The following is a 26,065-nucleotide window of genomic DNA, read 5'->3' as shown; positions in this document are numbered from 1 at the left end:
GTAACAGCGGCAAACTGGAAACACTTTTCACAACGGGGTAGATAGATCGCACTGCCTGCCATCACCTATGGAGTCAGTAGGGGTATCTACAGCAGTAGGGGTAGGAAAAACTTTTCCACCTGCCAGATCGTTACCCAGAATCATGTCCACTCCTTCAACATGAAGCTGAGGACAAACAGCCACAGCTACAGGACCAGTGACCAAACCAGACTGTAAATAAACACAATGCACCGGGACACAGCCACGTCATTACTCCAGTAACACTACCACACAGCTTAGTGCTACAATACACAATGGCTAACCTACACTACCACACAGATAAATGCTCTAACTCCTGACTCCACATGTTACCACCACAAATGTGTTGACTGGACATTACCTGGTTACCTCTCTGCCTACACACAAAAAGAAAATAAATGTTTATCTAACTTGACCTCCACTAGTCTTCGTCGGCTTTCCTGGGCACGCCAGGGGCCACCCCAGGGTTACCGCACAGAAAATAAAAAAGTGGTGCTGGTCTCTCCAGCACCCGCAGGCTAAATAAACCAGGCAAGTCAAAAAATTATATTTCCTACATGTGGAAACATTAGCACAAACCTGCTACACAGCTAAAATTCTAGGGGTATAACAAAGCCAAACAAATGAGGAACTCACCAACTCCTAAACCAGCAACGGACGAGCCCCCATTATGTAACGACTCGCTCGAAAGCCGCAACACAATCAGGAGAAAACAAGTTTATAGTCAATTAACCGAAGAGGTTATTGAGATTCCACAAAGAAAATGCCACAGCTTGGTCACAGAAAGACAGGGCCACGTGGAGGAGGGTAGAGGAAGAGAGGAAGAGCAAGACTGCAGCCTTCCTCAGGCCTTTTATGCAGGCCTTGATTAGAGGATGGAGATCACCTGAGGGAGAGGCTGCAGGGAGACAATCAGCGGAGGGATGGGAGACACACACACACACAAACAGACATACTGACACGCAACACCCCTCCCTTAAGATGACAGCCACACAGGTGTCACCCTAAAGAACATGTGACAGTGTGACAAATCTCTAAATCAAAACCTCGGGCCAAAAGGGGACAATACATTAGTCGCTGGAATACATCCAAGCTGGGAAAACAAGGGGGGTTGTGATCTGTGACTTTCAGGGCAGATTAGTTGTTAGACTGTAACAGCGGCAAACTGGAAACACTTCACAACTGGGTAGATAGATCGCACTGCCTGCCATCACCTATGGAGTCAGTAGGGGTATCTACAGCAGTAGGGGTAGGAAAAACTTTTCCACCTGCCAGATTGTTACCCAGAATCATGTCCACTCCTTCAACACGAAGCTGAGGACAAACAGCCACAGCTACAGGACCAGTGACCAAACCAGACTGTAAATAAACACAATGCACCGGGACACAGCCACGTCATTACTCCAGTAACACTACCACACAGCTTAGTGCTACAATACACAATGGCTAACCTACACTACCACACAGATAAATGCTCTAACTCCTGACTCCACATGTTACCACCACAAATGTGTTGACTGGACATTACCTGGTTACCTCTCTGCCTACACACAAAAAGAAAATAAATGTTTATCTAACTTGACCTCCACTAGTCTTCGTCGGCTTTCCTGGGCACGCCAGGGGCCACCCCAGGGTTACCGCACAGAAAATAAAAAAGTGGTGCTGGTCTCTCCAGCACCCGCAGGCTAAATAAACCAGTCAAAAAATTATATTTCCTACATGTGGAAACATTAGCACAAACCTGCTACACAGCTAAAATTCTAGGGGTATAACAAAGCCAAACAAATGAGGAACTCACCAACTCCTAAACCAGCAACGGACGAGCCCCCATTATGTAACGACTCGCTCCAAAGCCGCAACACAATGAGGAGAAACCACAAGTTTATAGTCAATTAACCGAAGAGGTTATTGAGATTCCACAAAGAAAATGCCCCTGCTTGGTCACACAAAGACAGGGCCATGTGGAGGAGGGTAGAGGAAGAGCAAGACTGCAGCCTTCCTCAGGTCTTTTATGCAGGCCTTGATTAGGGGATTGAGATCACCTGAGGGAGAGGCTGCACCTGCAAGCAGACAATCAGGGAAGGGAGGAGACACACACACAAACAGACATACTGACAGGTAACAATGAAGATTGCAAATCAACGAAAACACAGACTGACAAAGTAGAGTGTCACACAGATAGAGAAAGAAAGCACAGAAAATAACAGGAGGAAAATATTTACAAATAGGGAAAAGTGCTTGAGAGATAAACAAAAGAATTAGAGGTTTTTTTTCTAAAAGACGAGGAGGTAGAAATGTGATATGACAGATAGAAAAGTAATTGAGAGGGGAGAAAAGAAAACAAAGGAAAAAGAGAAGCAATGGCTCTCTCACTGTCATCATAAGTAATGAGAGATACATATAATGGGTAAATAAGAGAAAGAATAAGCAAGACTGACAATGAGGTTTATTGAGAGAGTAAGAAAGATGAATGGGGAAGACTGAATCGATAGCGAGACAAAAGCAGAAGTCACAATCTTTCATTGTTATAAATGAGGCCAATTTCTTCAAGGAAGTGGTGTACACACACACACACACACACACACACACACACACACACACACACACACACACACACACACACACACACACACACACACACACACACACACACACACACACACACACACACACACACACACACACACACACACACACAAATACTTATGGATATCCCCTGAAGACCAAAAAGTAGTAAAAGACCTTAAATGTGATATGGCATTGATTTGAACCAGTATTTGATGAGTAGTTACTGTGCTTGCTAGGCTACAGACACTCCTTGTGTATCTTATTGTATCTGAAAGGGAAGTCAATGCTGTGACGACCCCTCCCTCTCTGCTCTGTGTCTGCTGCTCTCTCCCAGCAGCAGCCAGGGAGGGTCGTTAGTTTGAAGTGGGGACACCTGTGAGCGTCTCCACAGAGGCTCTCTCTCTTCCAAGTGCCACGCAGACCTGGTTTTGGTTCGTCTCTGGCCTGTCTTTGATAATATGTCATCACTTTAATAAATGCATGATTAGACTACTTACCTGACTTGTCTCCCCTCTTTTGTCACATTCCCTGAGTCGGTTTGTGACAAAGCCTTAAACGTGCATTGTTCCTGAAAAAATAAATGTCCGGTTGTGTAGAAGTCTATTAGAAAATGGCCTGATTTTTATGAGCTTACGGTCCCAATCTGTAGTTTCAGCTTTTCTTCAATAGACACTGGTGTTCATTTTATAAATTATGCTTTCACTTGGAGTGAAACAGACCACAGACCATAAAGCAGGGTATGCTTTAGGGCGTGGTATCCTTGTGATTGAAAGCCGGTAAAAGTTGCTGAAACTTGAACCCTTTTACACTTCTTTTTATTTCAGTTCATGAGGGTTAGACGTTACATTTTCACCACCTAACTGTGTCTTGTTCAGCCTTGAGTTGTACTTTAATAACGCGTCCCTCCACCTTCCAAAATAGCCAGGATGGGGACAACCAAAACTCTTGAGACTACAACAAATACCATACACCTTAACAACCACGCTGTTCTCTCTACCAACCCCATTCATCCAACTAACGTCTTTAGCAAACACCTGAAAATTAACTCCAACAACCCAGATTCACCATAGCAACCTCGCGATATAGACCTTGAGAAACCCTAGCAACCAGTTGCTCCGGCACCCATACCAAACACAGCATTGCCCTGCCACGCAGACAAGAGCACCATTTTATCCGCCTAGCAACAGTAGCGTGATATTCCACAACTTCTGGGACACCAAAAATACCTATCAAACAATGTTAGATTAACAACATAGCATCAGTTTATGAACACGTAACAAACCTTACTCACCTTCTCTGCATTGCAATCTTACTTAAACCACCCCTTCTCCTCAATTATTGTACCTCTTGCTACTTCTTGACTTCAAATTGATCATCTTTTTCTCTTTTTACCTCATATTTAGGGTAAAAAACACATTAAAAACAGATGGGCAGCCACAGGACAAATACTTACAACTGCCAAACCTTCTTCATCTTTCATATTTTTCATCCTCTTCATCTCTTTCTTCGTGTCTGCTCTTAATTTCCCTTGTTTACTTTCTTAAATCCTTAAATAATTCCCCTTTCCCCTTCTTATACTAATCCATCTTAATTTGCTTTGGTCCGTCGCCCCCGAGCTTTATCAATCTTATATATTGGAAGTAAACAGTATAGAGAATAAAACAAACACGGCCAAAAGAGGAGAGTTATTATTGAATTCATGAGAGATTATACTGGGCCCACCAACACAGTCCTGCCTCGGTTGACTGGTTTATTGGAGCAAATTGATTGGTCTGTTAAATAAAGGGGTTTTCCTAACCCAGCCATGAGCATGTCATCTTTTCCCCGCCACTCTTGTTCTCTGACTATCTTTTAATTCTTCCCTTTGCACCAATCATGCCTCTTTAGAGGTAGTTAGAGGTGCAGCAGCTGTTTGCAGCAGAGCTTCACTGGCAGGTACTCTAAATTATGCAGCACAAAAGCGGACTGTTTGCTCTGAAAGCAGTAAGTAGAAAATGATTATTCAATCTCATCGTGTTTGTACCTTTGGTTCAAGATTTTTTAGTAAGGGGGATAAAGACAGCATGCTTTTAAAAATCAGCAGCAATTACTGGAAATAAACATCCAAACAGCATGACAGCAGCTGGCAGCATCTTGCTAATATGTTGGGTAAACAGGAAGTGGCAACCCCTCATTAGTTCTGATATAATTTCAGTTTTAAGACATAAGCACAAGCCTACTCGCTTCAGCATTTCCATTTGGGTTTTGTACATCCAGCACAGAAAATGTGGGTTGATTTTATGTGGTATAAAGATTGTGGAATTTTACCATTGAAACTCAAACGAACTCAAATAAAATGGCCATTTACTCTTTATTGGTTTACTTCAATTACATTTAATCACTTCTGTATTGTTTGTGTTCTTTCAAAGTAATGGGGAAATATATGAAATAGTTTGAATGTGTGAATGCACTCTGACGGTCACTTCGCTTTGTGTCATACGTGTAGGTGTGGAAACGGTCACAAAACAACATATGCGTTAATTCATCTTCCGTTGCCATGACTTTGGACAATAAAGGGTTCACCTGTCGCCTTGACAACACACCTACACCTCCTCCTGTCGTGAAAACACAGAAAAAGATGCTGCACTGCAGGGAAAATGATTCTGCATTAACTCAGATTTAATGCCGTGTTCAGTCATGGAAACCAGTGTTTGTTCGCAGACAAACAACAACACTTAAACACATTGTGTGAATAAGTCTGACGCTTTTTCCTCCATGTCCACAATGTCTGACGCTTTTATTTACTTATCCCTGAATGGGCTTTTGACAGACGTACAATAAATTATGTTTGTGAAATGTGGTAATTCTGGTTATAACTGCCAATTTCACTGATTGTTATTTTGAAGAAAATCCTTTCCTTGTCAAGTTCTCAGAGAAATACCAACAATTTTAGACAAAAAATAATACATTTCTTATTCAAAGTGTATTTTTCTCCTTAAAATCTACATTATACCTTTTTTTCTGGCACACCTCTACTAATATATATAATAAATATTCAATATATAGTCAATATTGTAACTCAATGGACTAATCAAATTGCAAATGTCTAAAGACCAATCAACAGGTTTGTTTCAAAGGGCCAATCACAGGGCTTGCTTTAATTGGCTTATCACAGGGCTTGCTTCAACAGGCCAATCAGAGGGCCTGTTTCGATGGACTGATCAGAGGTCTAATAACAATTAACTTACTAGAATGAATGGACCAATCAAATGTCTCCTTTCAACAAAACAATTACAGATAATGTTTCAATGGGTAGTCAAGCTTCTAAATGGCACAGGAAGTGCAGGAAAGGCTCCTTCACCTAAGGGAGATAAGAGTGTTTTGGTTTTCTAACTTTTCTTAGTTAGGCTGCATGAGCAAAGTGAAAATCGGTTTAATGTGTTTGGAAGTGCAAGCATACATTTGAGAAGCCCCCGGCTGTGGAGGCACAGGAGGCACAGGAGGCCCAGGATCCCTGCTCACTGGTTTTAACCAGTGCAGATGTGTGTAGATCTATGAAAAGGATCAACGCACACAGGGCTCCTGGACCTGATGGCATCCCTGGCCGTGCTCTCAAGGTGTGTGCAGTTCAGCTGGCAGATGTGTTCACAGACATGTTCAATAGGTCACTGCTCCAGTCTGTAGTCCCCACATGTTTTAAAGAGTCCATCATTGTCCCTGTCCCCAAAAAGACAAAACCTATCTGCCTCAATGACTACCGCCCAGTTGCACTCACCTCCATCATCATGAAGTGCTTTGAGCGGTTAGTCAAAACTTTTATCACCTCCTTCCTCCCTGACTCACTGGACCCCCTGCAGTTTGCATACAGAGTAAACAGGTCCACGGATGATGCCATCTCCCTCACCCTCCACACTGCCCTCTCCCACCTGGACCAGAGGAACACTTATGTGAGAATGCTGTTCATTGACTACAGTTCAGCATTCAACACCATTGTGCCCTCCAAGCTCATCATTAAGCTCAGGGACCTTGGGCTCAACAGCGCCCTCTGTGACTGGATCATGAGCTTCGTAACGGGCAGATCCCAGGCAGTGCGGATGGGGAACATCACATCCTCCACCTTGACCCTCAACACCGGAGCCCCTCAGGGTTGTGTGCTCAGCCCTCTCCTCTACTCCCTGTTCACGCACGACTGCGTGGCCACACACAGCTCCAACACCATCATCAAGTTTGCTGACGACACGACCGTCATCGGCCTGATCACAGACGGCGACGAGACGGCGTACAGAGAGGAGGTCAGAGCCCTGACATCTTGGTGCCAGCACAACTACCTCCATCTCAACGTCAGCAAAACAAAGGAGCTGATTGTGGACTACAGGAAGAGGCAGAGAGAGGCACACACACCCATCACCATCGAAGGGACTCCTGTCGAGAGAGTCAGCAGCTTCAGGTTCCTCGGGGTAAACATCAGTGAGGACCTGACATGGACACATCACACCAGGGTCATATCCAAGACGGCTCGACAGCGGCTCTTCTTCCTCCGCAGGCTGCGGAAGTTCAACACGGTCTCCAGGATACTCTGCAACTTCTACAGGTGCACCATCGAGAGTATCCTGACTGGCTGCATCACCGCCTGGTATGGCAGTTGCACCGCCCTCAACCGTAAGACTCTACAGAGGGTGGTGAAAACTGCTCAGCACATCACCAGGACGGAGCTGCCATCCATGGAGGACCTCTACACCCAGCGGTGTAGGAAGAAGGCCGGTAGGATATAAAAGGACCCCCATCACCCCAGCAACAATCTGTTCTGTCTGCTGCCGTCTGGCAGACGGTACCGCAGCATCCGGACCAAGACCACCAGACTCAGGGACAGTTTTATACCACAGGCTATAAGACTGCTGAACCCCTGAGCTCTGTGAAAGTCTACTCACATCTGTTTATAGTACACACATACATATATATATTATACACATCTGCCATACATATCTGTTTATAATACACATATCTATATATTATACATATCTGCCATATACATCTGCTATACATAATATATGCATCTGTCCATACCTCCTCATTCCACAGAGTAAAGTGTTTAAATACTCTCAATGTATTCCACATATGTATATATTTCACATCCTCAAATCTTTATTGTTGTTATTGTAAATATTCTTCTCTCTTTTTGCACTATTTTATTATCTTATTTGCACCATGTATGTGGAGTTGTTGGAGGAGCATGGGACATAAGATTTTCATTGCCAACATATACGTTGTATCTGCTGTGGATATGACCAATAAAACCTTGAAACCTTGAAACCTTAAGACTAGGTTTTACTCCCCCGGTTTCTCACTGCAACAGCAAGACAAATTGGCGTCACAGGCACACAAAGCGTCCTCGAGCAACACACTGTTTCCTTCACTGCCACAGGCGCTGCTCTGTAGCTTCCCTGCAGACTGTAGCATGCACCCCCTTTGGGGATCAACAATGGAATATCACAAGAAACCCACAACTCTCACGGCGCACCTCTACATTTGCAAGGTGAAACTCATCTTTTGCTTCCATAATGTGACAGGATATATTCCAATTTCATGCAGTGAAGCCCGTGTGAAATTTAAAACTAACTGATGTTGACTGGCAGAAGGAACAACTCAAGGAAGGAGAATCACTTAAATAAGGGTGAAATTGTATTAGCTGCACAGGAAAATAAGATGAAGGGTTGATTTCTTTGCCACGGATAAAATAACCTCTGAATCGAACTAACTCAAGACACCTACAACGTTAGCAAGTTATACAGCTATAGAGTAAGGAATACAAAAGCCTGCAGAAAAGCATCACAGCCTGTATATCTGACAGATGCAGAGACACAGGGATTCACTTAGAAGCCAAATGGAAAACTGATGAGGAAAAGGAAGCAAAACACAGCCAACAAACTGAAAGACTGCACACTTTATAAGTTGGGGGAATTTAAAGAAAGCAACAGAACTAATGAAATGTGTTAGAATATCAAGTAGTCCTTAAAAGCTACAGGGAAAAAGGCAGATGCAAGGAGAGCGTTTGAACAACCTCGCCATGACACAATGAGGGAGGAGTAGAGAACAGAAGAGAGAAGAGGGAGAAGCAGAAGGAAGTTATACATGCCCTAAACCAGGCCTATTTGGAGACTAAATGTTTATGACGTGACAATACCAAGACGACAAAGCAGCATGCATATATAAAACATACAGTGTGTGTGTGTGTGTGTGTGTGTATCAGTTCTTGCCAACAGGCTTCCATCTGTGTGAGAACGACTGTCACTAACAGACAGTGAAAGGAGAATAACAATGACGCCTGAACTCGCCCCACACTGAAGTCTTTTCCACGGTTGTGTTAAGTGGAGGAGGAAACTGAAACTGAGCAGCTGGTTAACTTTGCACCTTATTGACTATTTCTGCACTCCTCCTTTCTGAATTCCCTATCACATAAATTGACTCCTTTTTTACAGCCTGTTTGCAGTTTCCTCCGAGCCAGTTTTCACTGATGGTGTGCGTCTGTCCCTATGGCCAACCCTGCCTCCTTCGACAGCAGCTGTTTCTGCTTCCTCTTCGCTCCTGCTCAAAGTGTGTCTTGCCTCTCCATTCCCTCCAATCTCTTCACATCCCAGCCTCAAAAACTAACCATTTTCTTCTGTCCATTCTGTGCATTTCCAAACTCCTGCTTCTCCAACCCTTCCTCTGAAATCAGCACTTTTTTTGTCAGCCTTGCTGTTATCACTAAGCTTTGTCTGAGCAAAAAAAAAGTAGATATTGGAAAAGGCACAAGAAACAATACATGCTTCAAAAGGATCCGATAAAAATCAAGCATTGGCAAAAGATGGATGGAGGGCCAGAACAAAGAGGAAAGAGGGGGATATTTCCAGAGAAACTACACATTTTGGCAATGCAAATACAATGCACGTACGCAACAGAAGAAAGCTTTAAATGGCAATCCCCAGTAATTACAAAGACCAGTTTATGGAGCCTCCATCTGCGTCAGGATCTGCATTCTCTGCAGTGTTCAGCAAAAAAGGAAGGAGAGACGAGGGGAAACACAAGCGATGAAGGAGAGGGCCACTATTAGGTTGATCAAAAGAGACAAAAAGCATCTGAACGGGGATGGAAATACAATTTAGAGGGAATAAAAGCCAGGGAGAGGAGAAATAAATAAAACGAGAAACAAGGAGTTACATTATCAAACTTGGCAGAGGTGAAAAGATGGGGGGAAGGGTGAGACAGAGAGCCTGAACATACTGATGATGACTTTACACTAGCGTCGGTCTTAAGGACTAATACAAGGAGTGTAGTAGGATTACGATAAAGTTACGGGACAGTTTAGGAGTGCAAGCATCAGTCATATAAGAATAACTTTCCAGCTTTTTAACCTATCATTGCTCTGATGAAAACCCATTGGCGCACATTCAAACACAGAAAAAAACCCACATCTTTTCATGGATGTCTAAAGAGAACCAAATACAGCGATGGAGGCGGGGCCACGTTCATTTCTTAGGAAGTTGCTCAGTGGCACACAAAGCCCAAAATGGGTGACTGTAGATACCACACACTGTAGAGCCCAATGTAAGTCAATGGACCAAAGTATTTTGGGGGCCAAAGGACTGACACAAGAGTGTAGTACCACTCTTTGGCCACTACGAACATTTGCTTTGATACCGGGCTCACTTCCTGGGGACTTCTATAGTTGTGTGGACACTCATCATTGGCATAAAGCACTCCCTAGCCAGGGCATCCTATATCATTTACACTGAGCCTTTATTTGGCTGACACGAGGGCTACAAGGTAAACATTTCCCTCCCAAAAAAGGCCAAATATTGGCCAGCTAGTGCCGTGTTATCCCTCACCTGCTAAAAAAAAAATGACGCACGTGGTTTTCACTATCATTAAAAGTCAAAATGTTGATTGCAAATAAAATATGATTAGTCGTCCAAGCCCAGGGCCAAAATATATATACTTAAACCCTCTGGCTCGTGATTGGTTCTCTCAATGTCAACACACACACACAAACAGAGCAGCTTTGTGAGTCAACTCCATCCATAATATTTTTCCACCACTGTTACGTGCCTTTTTACCCTTCCCTTTGTCTTGCAAGTTGGTGTTTGTGTGTAAGCCGACACAATGCTGTCTGTCAGGAGATTACATTGTATTTCTCTGTCTCCACAGCTGACAGACTCACATTTTATCTGTTTGAATCTAATCTCCATTAATAACACATCGTGACAATATATTTATATATATACTGTGTCAAAAAAGCTGCACAGATGTGAGATTTAGCGGTGTCCTGGGATACACAATAACAAATGAATGTTCCTGTCTCTCATTCCCTCAAACTTAATTCAACTCCAACGCTAGATTGCATTTTGTGTGTGTGTGTGTGTGTGTGTGTGTGTGTGTGTGTGTGTGTGTGTGTGTGTGGATACATGTCTAACTGTCTTCGGTAATCATTTTTGGCTTTCTCTTTGATTGCTTTTATATCTCCTTCTTTGTATTCTGCTTCCTTATCAAGAATTCTACTCAGTAAATGATCCCTTTGCAGCAAATTAGCCCGTCACAGCGGCAAGAGGGAATACATAACACTGAGAAGATAAGCAAGAAGGTAATAGAAAACACTATATGGAGGAATAACACACTCAGAAAAAAGAGCCTCAGTATTTTGACAGTATATGTTCTCACTTTCTATTATAATCCATCCGTCAGTCTGTCTCTGCATATACGTTACTCACCGGCCTGCTAAGTATACATTCGGCTCGAAGTGAAAGTGAATGCTTCTCGTAATCCGACAGAAGTGGACCATGATAGCACCTGTTCAAACCTGGGCTTTAGGTCGATAATCTCTTACTTACTACCTGCTGCTTGTAAGTGAACAGCAGGTAGTAAATAGGAGATTATGTTTGAGGTACGTTCCTGTCTGCGCGCTGGACGGAGAGACTTGAAACTGCAATACTGCAAAAATAAATGAAGAATTCAAACATCTACAGGGTCAGTTTTAGGGACTAACATGTACAGGGATTACGTAGCAAGTATACTGGAAAAGATAAGTGATATATTACGAAGCCGTGCTTACACATTAACACACCTCCAAGTCTCAGAACATCGAGTAAAACTAGTTAAGAAAATGCTTTCTCTGGGTCCAATTTGCTTTATCATTTTCACTTTCTTTGGTTAATTTATACCTATATGTTCATAGAGTAGTGTGTGTGAGATTAACTGTGTGTATTCATTAAAACAGAGCATTTTTTGTTTGCTAAAATATGTTTTCTGCTTTTTTAAAGTATAGTTGGTGCTCATGTTTTTCATTGTTGGTCCCAGCTGTTCATGAAAGGCAGGTTTTCCTATCAATAAGAGCCTTGTTGATCCTAAATAGCTTGCTTTCCAAAGTCAAAACCATATAATTGATATGTCTTTTCCCTTGTAGTTATTTAATTTGATGTGTTTGCTTTCTTATCAAGAGCTTGTTTTTCCAAAATGTGTAAAAGTCTTCCTTTGCCTTTCTGCTATCCGGTTTCATAAAGATCCCTACGGTTAAGTTATGTGGTCCACACTTAGATGACAGTTTCAGTGTGAAGCGGTGGCAAGAGTGACCCAGACAGCCGTGCTTCTGAAGTCAGGGCGATTATCACAGTTCCAATAAATCCAATCCCAGATCACAGGCGCTGTCACTCAGGTCAGAGACTATAGCAATGATTGGAGGGTTGAAACAAGCATATGGCAGTGGTGGAGGAAGCACTCAAGTTTTATAAAAGGTCTGGCAATCAAAAAGTAATTGTTAAGAGTAAGGGTCCCGTTCAGAACCATAGACTTTCAATGATTGGATAATGGTTATTGATGCTTTCATGCGTTCATCAGAGCTTGTGAAGGTGGAGTTAATTTTAATGACGTTGTATTAAGCTGCTGGATATTTAACCCTCAAAATGTGTATTTATTGGTTGATTTATATTGTGTTTTACCTAAAAATCAGAATCTGTAATGCAACTAAAGCTGTCAAATAAATGTAAATAAGTGAAAAGTATAATATTGGCTTTGAAAATGTAATGGAAAAGTAACACAAAATGAAAACACACTGGGGTTCAGGATGCTACGTGCTAACACAAGCTAACTTTTATAGTTAAATTAGGGAATTGGCTCTATTGAACACAATATGACAAAAGAGATATGATTGGGAAATAACACTAACCTGTCGAGGCAAATCTATTTTGGATTTGAGTCGGACACCTCTCTCCTCTTAAATAAAAGGCCTTTATGTTTCTCCATCTTCTCTCCCTGACGTTGCCCTGACCCAGGAGAGTTAAGCATGGACTTCCTACGCCTACTATTTCACCACAAATAAAGACTGATGTGTTCAGTTAAACGTCTTAAAGAGTCCGTCTCTCTTTTCCTGTTCTTTCTAAACTCTTGATTGTTTGGCTCCTTGCTGATTCTTGCTTTGTGAGGTCATGATGACCTGATGAATCATGACTCAGCACATCCTCTGCCCATTACTTCCCTTTTTACTCTATTCCACTCAGCTAGTCCTCAAATTTTGCATGGTTTCAATCTTCGTCGTGATCTTTCCTTGCCAAATGGAGACATTTAGATAGCTCTTCTCATTTGTTTAATTCCATCCTAAGCTGTTATGAGCAAAGTTCATCTTTTTAAATCGCTCTCCTCTTGTCTGTCCATCCTCTGATTCTCCATTCCACTTGCACCTCACCTTCCTCTCATCTCCATAACTTCTTCCTCCCTCCAAGGTCGTCTCAACTCCCATAACAAGCCCCCCTCTGCTTCCTTTCTATCCATCTTCCTCCCTCCATCATTTATGTCTGGTCATCGTCTTCGAGCAAGTCTCTCCATCTCCGTCTCTCGGAGGTCGTTATGAGTGAGCGAGCTTCACCGTCCTCTACTTTTTTTTTTACTCCCTCAGGTTGTGCAGGCAGGTGTAGAGTTCATCGTCTCAAAGTCAGGCTGCGCTAATTAGTCCAAGTCTGTTCCCATGGTGATGTCCATCTTGTCTCGCGGCAGGAGATATAACCTGACAGTGACAAGCTCACAATAGGAAACACACACACACACACATTTGAAAGGCTTGTGTGAAAGACTAACGTATGCAGCTGACACTATTTTTCCTTTCTGACTTTGCTTCCCAGTATACGCAAAACCACAAAGCCATGTTATATGAAACCCTAACCCTCCACTACTCAGTGTACCGCCAATAAGGAAAACCATTGTCACCAACAGGTCTGTATTTCGGGGGATTTAACGGGGAGATTATCAAATTAGCACATTTTTAAAAAACAGGTTGTAAACATGGTTGTATCTCAGCAGGGTGTCTGTCCAGCACTGGAAGGGAAATGCCATTTCCAACCAGCGTTTTCATCGTGCAATGTGTTTGTGTGTGCAAATGAATGGCTATCTACGTTGCCAGCCCCTGGAAAGTCCTCCAGGTGAAACAAAATGTGCCATCCGGAGGGGAGCTCATGGAACTGGCAGCATGGAGGGAAGTTAGGCATTGTTCATTCTGCGTGTACTGGCCACATTTTCACCCATGGGCAAAGTGACATAAAATTGTGGTGATGCAAATTTGGTTGGAAAACATCAACGTTTCTGTTTCTAAAAGATCTTAAATGCAAGTTATTTTGGAGAAAATGCACTACAAATGTTACACTAAACTACAGAAGTAACACAAAGTAAGATGATGAAGTCTCCATAAAGGAGGCTGTGTCCCTAACCTGTGTTCTGCTTCTAAGATTCGTATCGAGATTGAACAGAAAAACAAGGAATAATATATGAGAAATTAAGTTGTGAGATTAAGGAGTAGAAGAAATATGAGAGAGGAAATGGACACAAGAAACAGAAAGCAAAGGAGACAAAGGGATGGTGAAGAGGAGACAAGAGAACTACCAGCACATTGCAGGATAGCATGCAAACAAGAGGGGAAAGAGTGATGGAAACATTATGTGAAATCCACTTCAGGAAGTTCTTACACACAACCAGAGGAATGGGAATTGGCCAGTTTAATGCGTGTGGGGGACAGTTACCATTCAAAACAAGAAAATGATATTCCAGCAAACAAATCCTGCTTGTAATTAAAAATACAGACAAAAACCCTGGTGAAATTGTCTTTCAGCGTGTTATTTTACTTTCTCAGCTACTGGCAATCACTACGCTGCTTCCTTGTGTTACAGAAACGTATTTCAGACTGGTTTTATCCAAGTGTATTTAAGAAGAACTACAATAGGCATTTACAATATTGGGTCAAGGATGCACCGCTGGCATTAGAAGGTGTGTGTTAATCATACATCGCTGATTGAACACATCACATCTTTAACGTAGCTGATTGCTGATTGCTCTCCACTCTAAAATATAGCTGTTGCAGGTGATGAGTCAGGACAAGTCTAAAGAAGACCTTGAATCAAGATCAGAAAGTTTAATCTACAATTTTTGATTTTGTTTTCATTAAATATAATGGCTTTGTTATGCTTTGTTAGTTTCTGAACGCTTCTCATATGCATGAATGTGTGTGTGTTGGCTCGGGGAAGAAGATAAATAACTGCAATTATTCTGTAAATGTAAAATATTACAACTTTAATATATGGTTTCTTTTCACAAACACTGCCTGATACGCATCCATTCGACTCCTTTGTTTACTTCTGTAACATAATGACATCACTATGCAACATTTTTGCATCTAAAGGCTAGTGCTCCAACACAATAGAGCCGGCCAGCTAACCAATCAGAGCAGACTGGGCTCTGGTTTCAGACAAAGGATGAAAAGAGGGGCTGCAGTACAGGCAGTATGAGAAAAATAAAGAGCTTTCTGAGCATTAAAGCATGGAGACATGTCCCAGGAGAGACACAAAATGTCCTCTTTAAATGCTGACTGATACCAGGTCATCTTTTAGGCATTAAACCAGAACCTGTAAATCCTTATTTTTACATCATTAACTTAGCTGTAGCTGTAACACAAAGGAATATGAATCATGCTACACGAAGTAGAAGACACTTTAGGGAAACCAATTTTGTTGGAGGTGATTTCCACCCAGAAATCCAGGGTTGGACTTTTTGAATTACTTGGCACTTGGCACGGATCCAAGAGGAAAACAATCAGTGCCCTAACAACTTGGAATTAACTCCTCCCTCTCGCTCCGTCTGGTTCTCTTAGTGTAGCTTCTCCAAAGGTGAATTGGTATGGTTCCAGGAGCAGCAGAGAGAAAGAGAATTCATGTTCAATCAACTCTAACTTATTCCCTCTCCTCTTACTTTATTTACCACAAACAGACACAGTCAGATCGAACAACCCCTCCGTCCTCGCCCGCCTTCTCCTTAAGTGTTATCAATGTCATGCCGACCCGAAGCAGATCAGTAACAAAACTACATAATTGGAACACAAACATATACCCAGGCATTTACACATAAAGTAGGCGGCTTAAAAGGGTTTAAATCTTGCAAGCTGCTGAAGAAGAAACAACAAAGATAAGAGAGACTGCGACAAAGAGTCAGCCAACGAACCCCACGCACACTTCTTCCGCTCCAAGGAAGCCTTTAAAACATTTAAGGACGAATACAAGGGAAAGAAGTACCCAAAGTTAAAGTTTATTTACTTTTTTTTAATGGAGAACTGATATGATATTGCATCTGAACTTTGAGGAAATGCTGTTAAATGTCCTACATTTGCCACCGCCTCCTTTTTTCATTTCGCTGTAAATCATCATATCAAAGCTCTGTAGCAAAAAACTCAAATCTGACTCAGAGGTATTAAACCCCCCTGAGATTTTAATCAGTTCACTTCTGAAACCGCAATATAGGCAACCAATCAAACTGTCAGCAAACACAAACTTTTATATATCACAGATAGCAAATATTGCAAACAGAAGAATAAAGATTGCATTTCAAAACAAAGGAATTAGAAAAATGCTAACTTTTTGGTATTAATATTCAGCTTTTTTTCTGTAAATGCTGTTGCACTTTATATATAAACCAGTGTCAATGTGTCAGAGTGTGACGGGAAGATAACACATGTAATTGGTGTGAAGTGGCATACTGTCTAACTATACATGTGATACAGACAGACAAAATAGAAATGCCAGCAGCCCAATATGTGTGAATGGGAATCAGGTTTCTCTCCCACTCATTCCTCCCCGCCTGAAACGCCTCCATTGGACTCCTTTGTTAACTTCTGTAAAATAGTGACATCATTCTATTGGCTAGAACTCCAACACTTTGTAGGCTAAGGGGCGGGACATCTCTGAGCGGTTGACCAATCACAACAGAGCAGGCCAAGCAGACTGGGTTCTGGTTTCAGACAGAGGGTGAAAAGAACCAGTATGAAAAAAAATAAAGAGCTTTTTGAACAGTAAAGCACGGAGACATGTCCCAGTAGCGTCACAAAATACACATAGGTAACTCTTTAACATTTGCAGTAGCAGAAGCTAACATCGCACCGTTATCTTTTTCCACCTCGTCCAGTTTTTTATGTCCTCTCAAATTACTGCGTGGTACATTTTGTAAGTGAGAAGGATGATTCAGTGGGGTATAAAGTTGGTGACCTTGTAGTTATGGGATGATTTTTCTACCGTCTAGGCCAGCAATAACATAGAAACATACCCGGGGCCACAACCCCACTGCTGCAGAATCAAACAGCAATCGGTGTCTGCCTGTGAATGGCTTTCCTACACTTCTAGCGATGACACGTACAGATAGCACAGGTAACAACAAACACTCAGACGCATTCCCACACAGACACACTCATGCAATTTCAAGCCTGCCTCTAAAACTAAATCAGACAAGCCCATCACAATAACACCTTTCTCTGTCTCTATTGCGTCTCCCACCCATATGTATTCAACACAATGCTTGAAGGAGGAACACAGGAAATGAAAAGGCTGACAGAAAAAGCAGGTACCGGCGCGTCGGGGTTTGGGAAATTGGATTAATTGGAGAATATTCAAATGACGTGTCGGATATTATTTACAAGGAAGTGATTGTATGTTCTTCCCCAACTTAAATTTGTCAGTGGGTGAGGAAGTCATGGAGAGAGAAGGGAATATAATGTTTAGTACTACAGCTTTAAAACAAAGTAGAAGTCTGTACAGTATAAGCAAGATTCATTTGAATTTGAAGGTCAAACTACTTGAGGTGCTTTTATAATTAGGATTAGACAAATTAGAGGCGCAGCATTGTTGAAGTCTGAGCAGATTTGTACAAATCAGGGTGAAAAAACACCACAGGGTTTACTGTCCATTGTCTGAGCACGAAGCCGATACATGCATTAATGTTTAAAAAGCCCTGGCTGAAGTCTGAGCTCTCTGGGTGTGCTTATGTGTGTTTCTGAAGGAATAACCGGGTGTTTTGCAGCCAATTTGTGTGCTGTATTCTTCACCATACACCATAGAGCCTTTGACAGTTTGAGCACAGCTGCAAGACACTGGAAACAAAGGAGACATCATGAAGGGTGGGATGGAGTGAGGGGTTATAAGGTCAGATGGAGTCCCGCTCTGTAAGATCTTCTGTTAGTGGTGTGTGCCTGCATGTGTACACACCCCCAGTGTGTAACTCACCGTTGAAGTTGACAGAACGGATGTAGCCGAGCAGCTCTTTGCCATCGATGTTGGCCATGCGCGGGCACAGGCCGGGGTATCCGTAGCAGAGGTCCCGGTGCATGCGGTGCAGAGCGTGAGCCATGGCGTACACGGCGTCCATCACAAACTGAACCTTCCCCTCCTGCTCGTAGCTGGAGTCCCGGCCGACTTTTTCTAAAGCTGAGGATGAAGAAGAAAGGGAAGCGTTCACGAAATGTAATCACAATCAGGTGGGGAACACACAGGTTAACAAGAGAGCAGTGCATTGAAGCGAATGTCATAGTGGCCAAATGGTGGTACTACAACTACAAGAGCCCTATTGATTTGAGCAGTGATGACGTATTTGTGTAGGCCGACCTGGAAGTACGCATCCCAATCACTCCCTCAACAAAAATCAATGGGATTTTCCACATTTTTCATTGGATTTCAGTATATTAACGTTTATGATTCTCGTTTTGTTCAGCAGGATAATCATCACATAATAACAGTTCTTTGTGAAAGCTAACGTTAAGCTACAAACGAACAACATCACGTGGCATTACTGCGCATCAACTCCGCTAAGCTAAAGTCAGACTTTTTATGACATATATAAGCCTTGAATGTTCATGAGTAGGGGTTTCTATTGATGTATTTTATGTCAAAGAACCAAACGTGTAACTCTCTTGAGCTTGTGCTAACCACAGCCTTTATACCGCCTAACCACAAACCCCTTGACTTTGAGATGAGTGAACAAGAAGTGGTTTCTCAATCCTGCACTTCTCTATGCAAACGACACGGCAGATTGGAGGTTGGGGCTTAAGGAAAACAAGTGTGCATGCTCTATGGGTTCAGACACGAGACCAGTTGTTCCCAAGATTGAAGAAATGTTGGTTCCTTGGGCGACTGAGCTACAGGAACCATGAATCTCGCTCCGGTCATCTTTATATATTCATGGGAACACCAACCAATAAATCATCAAACCAACAGTATAGCTCTAACCCTAAAGTAGGTCGACTTTGACTGAAGGAAAAGAGAAGAAACAGCACCAACCAGGAGAAAGAATGAAAAGCTTTAGAATAACATTTGAGTCGAAGAGAAGAAAAACTTCAAATGGGAGAGGAAGAAGAGGGATGAAAGCAGTGGTTGTCCATCCGACAGGTAGCAGGGCACAGGGCCTCTCAGTCCATTCTCACCCTGGTAGCAAAGTTGCAGAAGACAGAACAACATTTTCCTTCTTTATGTCTTCTCAACCCCTGATAATGGCCTTTCCTTGTATGAGAAAAAGGCAAAAAAAGGTAGAAGAATATATGGATCCTCTTTGAAATGAAAGAAAGATTCAACTTTATTGTCATTGCACAGAGTACAAGTACTAGGACAACGAAATGCGGTCTCTGCATTTGACCCATCCTAGTGTTAGGAGCAGTGGGCTGCCATTATGTACGGCGCCCGGGGAGCAGTGTAGGTGACCAGTGTCTTGCTCAGGGACACCACGGTGGCACTTGGTCATTCGTGGACTTGAACTGGTGACCTTCCAGTTCCCAGGCCAAGCCCCTATGGACTTCGCCACCACCGCCCACTGGGACTTATGGCACATGGCTAGGTTCAGAAGCAGCGGTTCAGTCCTATACATTTAACCACACACACGTTGTATATTTAGTGACTTTGTTAAAGTACTTTTTGTCCTCTATCTAAAGTTATGCGACCTATCTTATTACTGCAGCCTAATTAATTACTGCAGAGTCATGCTCATCAATTGGTGGCTCATCAAGTATTTGGCCTTGATGTTTGACTTATAGACCCAATCCATCTTTCTTTTTAAAAAATACACACACACACACACACACACGTGCACAAACACGGGAATAACCTCCGAGTTGTTTTTCACTGAGAGGGTTTTATGTAACGCCTCATTAGCATAACGAAGCTAATGAAAAAAACAACAGAGTGAAAATAAAACCTCCTAATGCATAAAGATGGAAATTAGTAATTGATAACGACATTAATTTTCTCTGTTTTTCATCCAGGACTTTATAGAGTGGAAATCCATACATCGTTAACCAATTTATTTCAATTCTTTTCTCATATTTTTTGTTGTTTTTGCTGTTTTCTTGCCTTCTTTTCACTCCCAGTACCTCTGCGAGACACTTGATCATATCCCCTCTTTTATGTCCTTCCCTCTTCTGTCTTGTTCCCCTCCTTACTGCCTTACTGGGCTTTATCCACCCGTTCCTCACAAGTAGCAGTCACCTTGAGGCTACACATCTGAATCAAACCCTGTCTGGGGCTTGAGTTGAATTAACAAGACCAGAGGCTTCTAAATCAATATGAGAATCCATAAGGAATTAATGGGGTCCTGAGAATGGAATCCAATCCAGAGTTATAGATGGCTGTCGGCTGTTTTGTATGCATGTCTGTGTTTGTTGTTGGTGGTGATGATGCAAGTGTGCGTGCGTGTGTGTGTGTTTGTGTGAGAGCTCCAGTGGGAAGCGAGTCAGCACTGTCTCCATATGGTCTGATCACCATGTTGGATTAATCATCTCCTCTTGATCCCACGATAGCCGAGCTGTACAGTATAGGTTTGTGTGTGTGGAGACATAAATGTGTGTGTATGCAGAGGTGGGAGAAGATCTTGCACTTGAGTAAAAGTAGAAGTACCAGAGTGTAGGAATACTCTGTGACAAGTATTACAAATGTTACTCAAGTAAAAGTATTGTCGTCAAGTAGAAATGGAAAAACTGAAGTACAAGTATTTGAGTAAATGCAGTGTGTACGAGAGACAAATATTGATCGATAGCCTCACACACACTCTCTGTCTCTCAGATGCAACAGCCTGTACCCTGTTTTTCAATCCTGCAGGAGTTAACACAGCTCTCATTCTGCTTTGGCACCCTGTTTGTCATTCCAGTTCTCCCCCTGCTGCTGCCCAGTGAAACAGCTTTCTCCGAAGCCAAAGCGCCTTTCTTTTCAGCCCGTCCAAAGATTCAAATCTGTAACTATTCCTTTCGCAGCTGCCCATTACTGGCTGGGACTTTTGTAGCTGCTTGTACTGAGGCACTGCAGTATTGATTCTGTGAGAACACACAGGGTGGTGATCCAGCAGAGCCAAGTGCATATGAGAAAAACTGGGGAAGCACTACAGGTGAACAAGGTAGACTTTCTCTGATATACATCACCGTGAAACTTCCTAGGTGTGATTGTTTTGTAACACAAGCTTTCTGAATATGCATATCTTATAAATAAATTGCTTAAAGAGGGCTTTTGGGGTTTTTCCTTTCCTGTAGTGTGGTTTGTGTGCATGTAAATGGTCTGCAAAGACTGAAATCCCAAAGTTACACACTTCTCATAGCTGCTCACAATCATTAAGACAATTATTTATAGGATTCAATGTTTGCAGACAGGGCTAAAAGGCAAAGGCAATCACTCTACAAAGCCCTGAGTGCACTGAGCATCGCAGGTGCAGAGAGGAGGAGAGTCATCACTGAGGCAGAAGAGAGAGCCTCGAGATGGCTCTGGATCAGGGGAGGAGGTCCACAGGGAGGAACTCATGCCACAAGTCATGGTCTGATCATCCATGCACGAGGGTGTATGATGTTGAAAGACCCGAAACACCCGATGACCCGTGGTTACATCACTGATGATGTGGTCAGGAGCTTCAAAAGATCGATTTAATCAATAAATGATGTTAGGTTTAAATATGTTAACTTTGATGAATATAGGAGTATTCTACAATCCCAAATAGACAAAGTTAGGTGTTTATTTTACTCAGGTCCGACATATTATGGAAGCAAAACAGTCCAAATTGGTGCATGATTAAAAATCTAATGTTTTTCTCCTGCAGTATCTCGCCTCGAGGCAGCAGGTGGTCAAAAACCTGAGATGTTTCAAAGCACCAAGCTTAAAAAAACCACGTCGGCCAACATGTTGTGTATCACTGCCTTTAATTTGACAGCTGCACTAACCTCTGTTTATCCAGAGAAGACATTCACCTTGTGGCTAAAAACATGCTCAACATTCATAATTACATTCATATCTCAGTGAACACCTGAGAGAAACACTGATTTTTTTCTCATAAAACTTGGACACAAGCATACTTTCTAACCTCGGTCAAATCTACAACTGTCCTTATTTTATCCGAGGTGGCAGAGGGACTCGAAGTAGAAGTACCAGAGTGTAGGAATACTCAGCTACAAATAACAGTCCTGCATTTCAAATGTTCTGCAAATAAAAGTATTGGCATCTAAATATACTTGAAGTGCCAAAAGTAAAAGTAGTCATTGTTTGATTGGTCCATTTCAGAATGATATGTTTTATAATGATTGATCATTAAAGTGTTCTCAGAGCTGGTAAAGGTGCAGCTAGTTTGAATGGCTTTGTATACTGCAGGGTAGCTGCTGGATTTACTGCAGGTGAACTAAAGTCTGATTTAAGGGCTGATTATATTTACCACATTAATCCTAATCTGCCTAGCAACTAAAGGGATCAAATAAATGTAGTGGAATAAAAGCACATGATTTACCTCTGAAAAGTAGTGGAGTAGAAGTGGCTGAAAAAGTACAAGCATCTCAAATTGTAATTAAATACAGTAACTTCCTTCCTCTGTATTTCATACCAATTACTATAAATCTTTATAAATCTTTTAGGTGAATCTCATTGTTTTATGCTGCTTTTGGTGTGCTATTGCTGTCTGTCTGCCCTCTAAAGCATAGTTAAAACCACAGCAGATACAAACAAAACTACTGAGTGTTTTCTGGAAGTCTTGTTGTGCCCCGGGTGACTCCGCCAGCAGCCTCAGTGATGTGACAGTGAAAAGCCTCAGCAGCAGGGAGACATGAAAACTATACCGGACCCACTGCTGTGTCTGACGGAAACAAAAAAACAATGGCAAAGTGCAGCAAGGTGAAACTAATGCGACTAACTGACTGGCTAAGTGCCCTGATGGATCCAATTGGGAGTCAATTTACTGCTCTTGTCACTAATCTCAGAGCAGCCACCGCCCCGCGGAATAAATGTGGATTCAAACGTTAGACAAAGAGTTCACGGAGGTCGTTGATCGGATGTGTTCCAGCACTTTAATGCAAGCGGAGCACTATTTCAAATAGTATAGATCAACTTTAATTTGAGCTATGGGTTTAAATAATTCAATAGTGCCTACATGGATTAAAGTATTTAAACATGTCCTGTCCTTTATCCCTCTCAGGGTGTAATTCATTCATTCAAAATGTTAATGGACTTGAAGAGCGGGAAGCATCTTTTGACTTACCTGATGAATCCCATCTCTTCGGCATGGTATGTTCCAGCTTATCTACTCTTTGAATGCAAGGGATTGAACTACTATGGTTGGGGCGATGTAGCTTGAAAACCTTGGACGTAATGCATACAGAAACATAAGAGTACTTCTTGCGTAACCTCCACTGGGATCAAGGACCATTTCTTTCTGCTGAACTGTGGTGAAACCAGCTGGACATCTTTAACCAAGCAGCAAGCTCTTGGGCTAAAGGCAGCTTCTTGAAATGGCAACTTCAGATCTTAAATCCTCCAAGATATTCCCCCGATTTAAAATGCCCAACTTGACAGCAGAAATAAAGTTTAGAGTCCAGACCAAAAAATGGTTTGGTTTCTATGTAAATTTATTAGAACTCTACAGAGGGAATTTGTGGTACAATTGATCTGTTTAACTTATTTTAAGTCTTAAAGCTTTGCAGAATTAATTGGCTGTATATTTCCATGCAGAAACCTGTGGTGGACGTAACAGAAATACGGCTATGTTTTACCAATTTGCGTCAATCACCATAATGATCTGTAAAGCTAAAGCAAAGACGAAGCCACCGTCCCATAATTCAGCAAAATGTGGATTTTACCTTGTGTAAAGAGACCCTTTAAATGTTGCTAATCATTAAGAGAACAGACATCTAAGACTTAACTTCTACAATGCAACATGTTCCTCTAAGTATAATGAACAATAAGGCATATTGCTACCTATGAAAATGAACACATTGGTGTTTGGCACACAAAGTGTTTGGTGTGCGGAGAAGAAAAAAGCAGAAGTAGAAAAGTATTTTTCCTGCAGAAATCTGCTTTTCTTTGGGGGCTCTTTAACTTCAGATATGAGCGCTCACACAGAAAAGGTATTTGAGTTTTCCGTCCTTATGGCACATATGGTTTATTATAGTAACAGCCCCATATGCAAGCAAGTGAACACTGCACACACACACATCCACAATGGCTAATTATGCGTATCATTTACTGCATTGCTACAGCGTGCATCAGAGCACAGTGCAGCACGTTGTTCACGGCTGCAATCTCCAAATCTATTTAAATAATAACGTTGACTACTTCTGTCACACTGAATGTAACACAGCGGGTACAAATATGGATTCAAGCACCAGGTAATTGGTCATTTCTGCCACAGAAACTGCCAAGAAATACATATATATGAGGGTCTGAGACACAGCGCTGTTTTCTGTCTGATCAGCAAAAGGCTTTTGGGCTGGCTGCTTAGCATGCCATCATAATTGCTAAGCTAATTATGCTAATAGTGCCAATAAATACAGCTTAACAAGACAGTTGGTGAATACTCTCCAGAACAAATACCATTACATATCCCATGGGAGTCACTAATGTCATACTGTACCGAAATCTATCTTCTATCACTCAACAAATGTGCCATTTATTTGTTTATATACTGACACCTTTATTCTGACGTTAATCGTGTCACCGGAGTTTGGATGGATCTCATTGGGAACATATGACAATCTCTACTTTTTCTAAATGATCTGTAAAACTCCAGCTTGGGGATCAGATGTAACACGATGACATAATCAGGATACAAACTGAAGAGTTAACTGCATCCCCTTACAGTGACATCAATTCAAGGATGATGGTGTCGGTTGGGACATAATCAAACTCTTGTCTGGTGAAAACGATCCTTAATCCATTGTGATGTGTAATGATTCCCAATGTCCAGTTTCACTCAAGAGCGTTGTCCATTGTCATATTTCCGGTTGCAATTATACACAGATGACACAAAACAGGGGATTGTTTCAGGTCTTTGAATGCAGTTTGTCTGATGGTTATTGGGATCATTTTACAATAGCAGCGTTGAATGATTTGATGAATGTTTGAGCCGCTGTGTCCATTTCCAGTCACCATGACCCTATTTATTCGGCCTGTGCAGCTAACCCACCAAGTATTCAAAATAATATTGCAATATAAATCCTAACTAAATAAACTGACACGCCAACAACGGCTCCTACGGATTTATTTTTGGTTTTCATTAGAATAATTTCATTATACTTAAATATATTGTGCTTTTTAAATACAGTAGGTGGACACCTGACTTATTAGGGGCTCTGTGATTGGTCAAACGCTTCAAGATGTCCCGCCCCTTAGCCTATTATGCAAAACGTGTTGGAGCGCTAGCCAATAAATTGCTAAATAGTGACGTCATTATGTCCCAAAAGTAAACAAAGGGGTCCAATGGAGGCTTTTCAGGCACCCCCTTATTATTATTGATATTTATTTACACCTGTATTCATCGGCATTGAGGTTGATCATTCATTTTCCATTACAGGTAACTAGTAATTGTAACAGACTACATGTTTTAAAGCCACCCTGGTAAAAACATGTCAATAGAGTATATATATTTGGATTGTCCTCGTTAGTAACATATATTATTAGCAAGCTCTTCTCCTCTTTGATATTTGTATCCTGATCTACAACATGTATTATATCAGGTTCAAGTGCTGCTCTTCTGGTGGTTTTTTAATGTGCTTAACAACGTTCTCAAAGTTAGATGCAAGTTTTAAACACGTGTTAGAAATGGCAAACTGGAAGGGCAACTAAATTAAACACTTACTTTTATTTTCACAAGACCAGAAATGAAGTGTATTTGTTTTCCAAATGGCTTCAGAAAGAACATCAATAGAGTAATATGGATGGATGAGTTT

At 41.8% G+C, this 26,065-nt stretch overlaps 1 protein-coding gene across 1 annotated transcript in view; it reads right to left on the bottom strand.

The window, feature by feature from the left end:
- Positions 1-26,065, bottom strand: part of grm8a (glutamate receptor, metabotropic 8a) — a 225,958-nt gene that overhangs the window by 34,636 nt on the left and 165,257 nt on the right. Inside the window, 1 exon segment of the mRNA XM_063906115.1 lies at positions 18,120-18,320. Coding sequence (XP_063762185.1) covers positions 18,120-18,320 — 201 coding nt within the window.

The sequence above is a fragment of the Eleginops maclovinus genome, chromosome 17 (assembly GCF_036324505.1).
Source record: "Eleginops maclovinus isolate JMC-PN-2008 ecotype Puerto Natales chromosome 17, JC_Emac_rtc_rv5, whole genome shotgun sequence".
NCBI classification, from domain to species: Eukaryota; Metazoa; Chordata; class Actinopteri; order Perciformes; family Eleginopidae; genus Eleginops; species Eleginops maclovinus.
Note: the sequence above shows the minus strand (reverse complement) of the source record. Positions and strands in the feature narration are given on the sequence as shown.